Source organism: Centruroides sculpturatus, unplaced genomic scaffold, assembly GCF_000671375.1.
Source record: "Centruroides sculpturatus isolate CEXI.00-Female unplaced genomic scaffold, Cexi_2.0 scaffold702, whole genome shotgun sequence".
NCBI classification, from domain to species: domain Eukaryota; kingdom Metazoa; phylum Arthropoda; class Arachnida; order Scorpiones; family Buthidae; genus Centruroides; species Centruroides sculpturatus.
In genome coordinates, this window is record NW_019384867.1 from 73381 (window position 1) to 82785 (window position 9405).

The following is a 9405-nucleotide window of genomic DNA, read 5'->3' on the forward strand; positions in this document are numbered from 1 at the left end:
CAATTTTTCGACCAAAACTTTCGTCCAAATTTTTCGTCCATAAGCAATTTTTCGTCCAAAACTTCGTTTAACTCTTGCTAAAGAAGTTTCTTTTTTTTTTGTTTTTTAAATTGTGTCACTGATTTGAAAATTATCATTTAAACTAGTATTTCAAAAGCTTTTTATAATTATATTATTCAATTCAAACAGTTACAAAAAACTTTGTGCAATATCTGTATAAACTCTCCAATTTATTGTACAGTTTAGGATTATTACAAATTATGAAATTCAAATAATATTACAGTAAAGATATGAGAACTTATTTACTGGGTCATTGTCACGATGACGGGCTGAAAATTTTAATCATATCTGTAATTTATTTACTTTAAAATATATGCTCTCCACCTAAAATTAGTAGTGGCTAGCCTCTGTACATCATACTTATTCTTTAACAATAGAGTCGTGCCAGTCATCAATCTAACATCTTTAAATGGAACTTTTTAAAATTAAAATAACGTAGTTGTATCCGGGTAACGTTATCCCGGGTGTCCTGCTCCTATGGTTTCCATATCTGGTCTCGACTTTCAGGTACAGTATCTAACTCTGTACTCCTGACTAAGGAAAGACAGGCAGTAAACAGACGACAGTGGGAAATTTATAAGTCTACAATTTTTTAAATTGCAGCCCAGTAAATTAAGTAAATTGAATAACTGCAACTTTGTAAGTATTTGGAGCTTGGAGCATTTTTATGATGATCTTAGCAACAAAACTATCACTTATAAGTAGGCCTATACCATAATTGTTCAAAACATGTTTGTAAATGTATGCAATTTGTTTTACAATTATTATTGAGTTATAATATCAAAAGCGCTCAGCAACTAAATAAAGAGAAACAAAACACCTTTTTTGCCGAGAAATAAATATAATTTTAAAAAACAAACGTTTTCAGCCTAGTTAATGAGGTAGCGACCTTTTTAGATTATGAAAACATGTATCCTTCAGTAAGGATTGAGTCTTGCGTGGATGCGTTATTGGATTTCTTGTACATAAAGAACTCCCAATTGCTTCTTTATACTCAAGAGCTAGAAGAACTGGCTAACCTGGTATGCTATGAATCATGCTTCACCTTTTGTGGTCAGGTCTACAGACAAAAAAGAGGGGTTCCGATGGGAAGTCCCCTCTCAGGAATCCTTTGCGAATTAGTTGTCAGAAGAATAGAAAGAAGGGTTCTTCATAGTTTCAAAGAAGATATGGTATATTTCAGCAGGTATGTGGATGACATCCTTATTCTATGGAGAAATAATAGTAGGGTGCATGAATTTATGAGTAGAATCAATGATAACGATGATGGACTTAAATTGAGATTAAAACAAAAGAGTTCCTTGAATGTGCACTTCTTGGACATTAATATCCGGTTTATGAAAGGACATTTGTCCACAAGTGTTTATATTAAACCTACACACGCTCCATTATATATACCATCCCAATCCATGGATCCATATCCGTATAAGATGGCAGCCTTCCGAGCGTTAATAAGGAGAGCTTATTTATACTGTGACCTAGTCGCTGACAGGGAGAAGGAGATTGATGTGAAGTATGTGAAATTTATCATCCTGTAGGAAACCATTCAAACTCTATCATTTGATGAGACTAAATCTCACTTTTCCTTCTCTAAAATAAGCAAGAAAAACATCCAAAGCAGTAAAAGTAATTATAAGTATTTTGTAAGATTAAAAAGTCGGATTCTTCTTTGGATTGTTTCAGAAATTTTTATGAGTGTGCTGATGAATATGTTAAATCACATCCCTTACCGCACAGCTGTACTCAGAGTGGGCCTACTAAATTCGGGATAAAAATTAAAAATTGCTTTGTAGACACACGCAGAGCAGAATGTAAATAATCAATTGTTAGAAAGTAGTATTCAAAAAGTATTAATGATTACGAAAACGTAGAGATAAAATTATAATTAGGTTAGGTGATGTGACATTTTTGAGTTGGAAGGACAATATCACAACCTACCTTTTTTATCATTCATCTGCCATCATTTTAGAAATAGTATCAACTAGTTGTCGAATAAAAGACGTTTCAGAAAAAATAATATAAAATGGTCATTACTACGGAAATTTAATCAATCTCTGTTATATTATTTTATATTCGATTTACATTAAGTTACTTACATCACTTGTTTAATTGACAAATAATAATCCAGGATAAGGGAAAGAAATATAAAATTATAAATTGAGCAGTTTTGCAATTTATAAGTTTAGCTCCTATTTTTCATAAACACGCACAAAATTGATCGCGGAAAAGCTTTACTTTGTTTTAAAATTGTATAGAAATACCTTACCTGAAGGTAGACTTCCAACTTCATTTAACACCATAGCCATAAACATATTAACAATATTTTTTATTAGGAAACGTCTTTCCTCTATTTCAATACAAAATAAATATTCTAGTATCTTTGGAACACTTGTTAAACTCCATAATGTTTTTCTTTCTTTTAATGAATGTTCAGGATAGTTCTGTAAATATATTAATAGAACTTCTGAAAACTTTACTCATAATCGTTAAGTACTATTTTTCTAACGATAAAACGTCTCACAACCATTTATTACTAATTTACGTTATAATTGCAAAGAAGAAAAAATTATTAATATCGACATGCTCGCAATAGGTGTTTTGTTGTGTTGGATTTGTATCGGCGTAAAGCGTCTTGTGTAGAGCGCTTAAAGGCAACACATCATCTACTAATCATTGCCTGTATTTGTGACTTTTAGAAGATCTTAATATTGTCAGATTTGCGATTTTCGATCTTTTCTCATTATATTTTTTTTTCTGTTTGCTATTATTTCTAATATTCTAGAGCCGTGATTCTCAATCCTTGGTCAGTGGAACACGGGTGCTCCCGTGAAGCCACTTGAAGTGTTCCGCAAAAATATCAAACATACAATAAAAAATTGTTGCAAAAGTAAAATGAATACAATGTAAAATAATATTGGTATGGAAATGTAATCAGCAAACGCAAATGTCGTCATCTACTAGACCAAATGCCCTTCATTTCAAAAATGTTTGCCACTCCTGTTGATGTATTTTAAGTGTTTCGCGGGAAAAAATGTCAAAATTTAGAGTTCTCCGACTTCAAAAAGATTCAGAACCATTGTTCTAGAGTCTATCATTACTCAGTTTTTCATTTTTGGTTGGGTAGTTTTTGTTTTACGACATACCCTAACGAATGAAAAGCATTATAATTCGTTAGGATAGGATTAAAAAGTATTTGCAGTTTGGATTAGGCCTATCAAAAACTTGTTTGTATTTGGTTATCTTGCTCTGTCCTTGTAGAAGTAGTTTTTCTCCTTTTGTTTTTGTTGGGGTAAACTAATATTTTCACTAAATTTCTCTTCAGGGCATGTTTTTCTTACATTAGGTTTAAATTAGGTAGTTCGATTTTATTTTACGTAAGATTGGTTATGTTTTGTTACTTTCTTGTAATTGCTCATTCCTTTTTCCAGTTACGGGCTACTTCCAAATTGGATATTAGCATTGCAGTATTTTCAGTTTTTGCGGTTCTTGACAATTTTTCTCGATTTTTTTGTTTGTTACATTAAGTCAGTTTAAAACTTTTTTGTTAGTTAGCTCTAAGTAAGTTAGCTTCTTGGAGATAATTACACCAGCAGCTGGACATAATTTTGGATAGGGGACCAGAAGATGCCAACACTGCTATGTAGAAATAACTGTTCAAAAATTCGCGAAGCTGCAAAAGAATTATTTGAACTGGCTGACAAACTATCTGTTCCATCTTTAGCTCTTCTGATAGTGACGTTGACACTCTTAATAAACTAATCGGTGTACGCCAGTATCACTAGGGCTGCCACGAAAAACACAAAGATCATACCCAAACACAATTCTGAAACAAACCAGCACTACTACTGGAACACGAGCAATTCTTGTTTATCCAAACGAAAACATTGGCTTTTCTCAAACAGTGATTAGATAGTCACTCATAGACACCATTAAACCGAGTCAGCTAGGATTATCTATTAAGAAATAAACGTTGCGTACAGTACGGAACAACGGAGTTTGAATTCAACTAGCTAGACGTGGCCGACATTTTATTCCCATCACAGAAAGAGTCATTCAAGAAATACGCCTGACTATAAATACAATTGCTTCCAGAGAAAATGAATTGGCAGAAAATTTGGACTTTCAACATAAAGATAAAATTAAAGAATTTATCTGGTATTCCTTAGCAGCCGATGAAAGTACAGATATCAGAAATACATCGCAGCTTGCTGTATTTATTCGTGGAATTAATGAAGATTTTACCATCACAGAAGACTTGCTGCAGTGCATACGTTTGAAGAGCTCAAGATCAGCAATTGAGCTATTGATATTGGTACCAAATTATGAGTTCGATTAAAGTAAATTCTGCAGTATTACCACAGATGGTGTATCATCCACTGTCGGTAAAATTTCTGGTGTTGTGACGAAAATACGAAACAAAATTTTAAATGAAATTAAAAGCAAACGATCTATACTCTTAACAGAATCACTTTTTATTACTTCATAACCTTTGAGGTTTTCTTTAAATTCCGACAAGTCTTTACTTCCGTATAAAATAGTTTTGTTTCTATCTTTATCATTAATCCCTTTAATCACATAATGCATTAAAGCACCGTCATCTATTTTTCCGAAATTACACAACTCTTTCATCTTTATATAATATTCCCGAACGGATTCGATTCAGAGTCCTGCATTGTGCGCTTACTCAAAAGCTCATGCAACCTTAGCCGAATTAATTTCAAAAGAGAATTCAACGATCAAAGCTTGTTTTAGTTTTTGCCACGAATTAATCTCAGGTACTGTTCTTATAATTAAAGAAGCGTTACCACCAAGGGATTTTTAGCAAAAATGAACTTTTGTAATTCAGACAAACTAAATAATTTGAAGGTATTTTCGAAGCATTCGATTTTCGAAGCATTCGATCCAATGAATAACATTCTCGTGCGGTTCTGCATTAAATTTAGAAATAGTACTTTCGATATCAAAATAATTAATAGTAACACTATGGAAAACAGAACTAGCGACAGCATTACTTTGTTCAGATTGGACGGAGGAATCGAGACTTTTTATTTCTATTCATATCGCACTGCATTGAAAATTCGCCTTTATCTTCAATTTTTTTATTTGGTTCATCCGCTTCAACTCGGAGCCAGACGAAACATCGAGTCGGACATGCTGAGCTAAGGATTCCAAAACACACAAATCAGTTAGAATTCTCTTCGCTACTTTCGCTTTATTGCCTTCGAAAGATATGTTTAAAATGTTAGAAATCGTAATTAGCTCGTTCAAGGAAAAGTTACCTTCTATACTTTTTAATTTCTTATTAAAATCATGCCTTTCTAAAGCAAATGTAAATCCATTGAAATTTCTTATTCTCTTTCGGCTTGACCGATCGCCGTCGGTATCAAAAATAAATTTATGAAGAGTTTTGATTTTATCGAACTTGCAATTCTTCAATGCAACGCTTATTTCTTTTATATCATTTAGATTTTAGAATCATTTTGAGAAATAAAAATCTACGTGCCCCTTATGCTGTTTCCGAGATGAGTGTTGACAGTATCCAAACGTTTTCGCTTAAATTCAAAACCAAAAGTTTTTTTTTGTTTTGGCGAATCACAGTCAGTTCGAAAATCACTTTGTTCGTCATTAAACGTTTTAGTATAATCAGTAAACACTATGATTTCGATAATCCACAACTATTTAAATCACTCGAATCCCACTCCTGAGAAATGTGGGGACTATAGATGGCTGGGCGCCAAACAGTGTAGAAAGAATATGAAGCAGTGGCGGCCTTAGGGGGTGGCGAGCAGGGCAATCGCCCGGGGCCTCGCTCTTGGAGGGGCCTCGCGCAACAACCAAGTAAAAAAAGTTGATATTTAAAACTTTTTATTTTATCCTTGGCTATTAGTTATAACAATAAAATAAATTTAATTTATAGTACAGTATATATTAATAAGTGCCTACTATTTCAATTCACATACTTTGCACAAAGGACAAGGGCCTCGCAAAGTTCTGCCGCCCAGGGCCTCGCAAAGATCTGCCGCCCAGAGCCTCGCAATGGATAAGGCCGCCGCTGATATGAAGAGCTTTTATGACGTATAATGAAGTATATTTTAATACAATACAGAACACATTACAAAACGATGGACACTAAACAAATCATCTTGATACTAATTCTTAAACGGATATTAGTCGTCGTGAAGAGGACAGGCCGTTCGTGCTACGTCGTTGCTCTCCTTTTTCTTTTTGCTCTAACTCGTACTCGTCTTTTTTCCTGCCTGCGCACGACATCGGACTCTACCAAGTCATGTCAACGTAGGAGACGGCCACCATATATATATATATATATATGACAAAATATTTAACAGAATATTTGTCTCTTTCTGTTCTTATCTTTTTGGTCGATCTTTGTCAAATTTCTTATACTTATTCTCTATAAATCGGGGAAAATATTGACTTCTACGAAATCTGAACGTCTCATCTCCCGATTTCATTTTCTTGACACTTCGTAGTAATCATAACAACAAACGGCGTGTGGTGGCAATTTTCAAAAGGGATCATATGTGAGAAAACCCATTTTTCATACATTAAAATAATTATTATTTAATTACCCTGATAAACTCATTTTATTCGCGCATAATTGGCACTTTAATTAACACACTGGCTGAGAAAACTGAGCAATATTTTATACCGTGTGGCGATGAAAGAAGACGAGTGTCATTTTTATCTCCACGCAGTATTAAAAATATTTTAACGTCAGAGGCGAAAGAATTTTCAAACTAAAGTTTACCAACTCCTTTGTCAGTGTGAACGTTTTCCAACTTTCTTTCTTTAAATATTTGTTTAACAGCTGCAGTGATTTTTTCTCTTGCTTTCTTTTTAATCGCAATAGCTAAAGTATATTTACTAAAATGTAAATTACAGTAAATATATGATTTAAACTATCTCATAGCAACAAAATATGCTTGCCACTAATCCTCTATGTGAAAAACACTAATTCTCCGTCTTTAAAAATTTTTTATAATCAGTTTATTTTTAGTTTGTTCATCTTGTTTATGTAAAAGTTCTTTAATTTTTGATGTATTCTAGTTTTTCTTTGTATCTCATTCATTCTGCAACAATCTGTTTCAAAATCATAATATATATATTCTAAGTTTGTTTTTAATTCACCTTTTTAGTAGTTTTCATGCAGCGCTACGAACGAATTTTCAGTCACGAATCAGTCGCGAAATGTTAGCCAGCATAAAAATGTGATAACGTCAGATTATAACGTTGTTTTCTCACTCTCGCTAGCAATGTCATGCAGTGCGGAATTTCCTTCGAAAGTGTAGAAACTAAATGAATCGACGACGATGTTTACTATCTCTTTTTCGATGACTAATTGCTAGTTTTATTTTTCGGGATAAGTCGTAACTGAATAAATTTATTTATCACTAATAAAACTTTTAAAAGTTTTCTTCTCGCCTGCTAAATAAGCCATGTTTTGAATCGTACGAGCATCGGAAAGGAGGCAAGGAGCTAATCAGCAACTGCAATATAAAGCGAGAACGTCAAACCAAAATAAAAATCAAAAATTGCTCGCTATCTGCGAGAGCGACCTCTTCTCTCCCGCAAGAGAAAAATTCTAGTTCTTGCTCATATATGGTTTCTCTCTGTAAGAGCGATTCGCGACAAATTTCTCGCTCGCTGTTATTGTCACATATATAAGGCCGAAGCCATAATTTTGTCGCCTATGTAAATTCGTCTAAATATTGTAACTACTCTTGAAGATCCGCGACAGAAGGATAGGGTTCTCTAGTAAATAACTTTGAGCTCACAACCGTATTGCAGTCCAAACTAAAACTTTTAAGATTACTTTTCAAATGCAATACGCTTGGAAACGCTGCTCATGAAACTCGAATTTCACACTTAAGGTTGATTCATGTAAACATTCACTAGATGCAGAAAAGAAGAAATAAAAAAAGCGATTTATCTTCACTTAGCGAATTTGGTACTCATTAGTATTTCGTGTGATGATAACGAACAAAAGCGTAGATAATTAATTACGAGTGAAGGTAAACGTTATTTTAACAATATAACTGATAACAGCAAGGTCATTATAATGCCTAAATTTTATTTCACTTTATTTAAAAAAAAGCCGTTTGCATATTTCAATGAAAAATTTTCCATATCATAAGCTTCGTGGTATCATCGTTACATCTTAGTTGCTGCCTTCTTGGATTTTTCCCATTCTTCTACAACAAATTCGCCAGTCTGACTTTGGACGTAATCTTCGTTTGCGAAGAATTTTACACGTTAGACTATCAACGTGATTCCCAAAACCGAAGCACACTAGTGTCAGAGTAAATAAAACCATTGAACACTAGCAGTTGGTCATAAGTTTGTGCCTCGCGAACTGACTGGCCACGTGAAGTTTTCTAGGTTTTCTTCATCAGTAATACTTAAATAGGGGCTAGTTTCTCATTACAAAACCTCCCGGGAAGCATTTCATCTTGGTAGATCGCCTAAGTGTGGCCTTGCCTTAATCGAATAAAACCGAACTAAACCCTGAACCGATGCATTTGCCGGAAATGACATTACCTTTGTGACATACGTATCGCTTTTCGTGCTGTTAACGAATCACGATCAATATGAAATCCTTTGCACCAACATTTCGTTCATTGCGTGAAAAACGACATAATTTTCACTAGGCACATTTTTTACTCCAAACTGTTAGTAAATATTTGTGTTGTCCTTAGTCACTATCCCAAATTTGGCAACAATCCGGCTGTTAGATTGCTCTACAGATGTCTCTGAGTACCTCAGTTTAAAAAAACACCCCGTATATATTTTAAAATTATATTATTTTTATAAAAATTACATTTAGTTTACTATTTTGTTAAATTTTTTCCAATAGATGGCGCTAAGTGTAAATCAGCAAATTTAATGTAGATGGGAATTAACTGATTTACAAAAATCCATTACATATTTTAGGATACCAAGTACAATATTATTTAGGTTACAGGTAATTGTCGAGTTTCGTAGCGATTGGTTAAACGGCCTAGAAGTGTATAGCGAACGAACAAGCAAACAAAACATTCTCATTTATATATATACTGTATATACTAGCTGCAAGGACCCGCTTCGCTGGGTTTTTAAAAAGTAACGATAGTGAAGATTAAGATAATTACATTATAGCCAATCTTACCCGTTTTCACAGAATGCAAGAATTAGGTCCCCCGTTTCCAGACTAATTAGAGACCTAGTCCCGATTCTAGTTCTGAACGGCTCCTGTTCACGTTAAGTCAAACGAACTATTTTCAACGTTTCTGGAACGTTTACAATCGTTCTATAATCGAACCAATATTCGAATTTTATGTTCGAATT

General features: G+C 33.7%; 1 protein-coding gene across 4 annotated transcripts in view; it reads right to left on the minus strand.

The window, feature by feature from the left end:
• Window positions 1-260: 260 nt before the first annotated feature.
• Window positions 261-9405, minus strand: part of LOC111630790 (hydroxylysine kinase-like) — a 36843-nt gene continuing 27698 nt past the window's right edge. For 3 of the 4 annotated variants that reach the window (XM_023374946.1, XM_023374949.1, XM_023374947.1), the window contains one exon: window positions 1306-2501. In XM_023374946.1, coding sequence (XP_023230714.1) covers window positions 2292-2501 — 210 coding nt within the window. In that variant the 3' untranslated portion in view covers window positions 1306-2291. Of the gene's footprint in view, window positions 1269-1305; window positions 2502-9405 lie in introns of those variants that run through there. The other variant, XM_023374948.1, reaches the window with a different exon arrangement.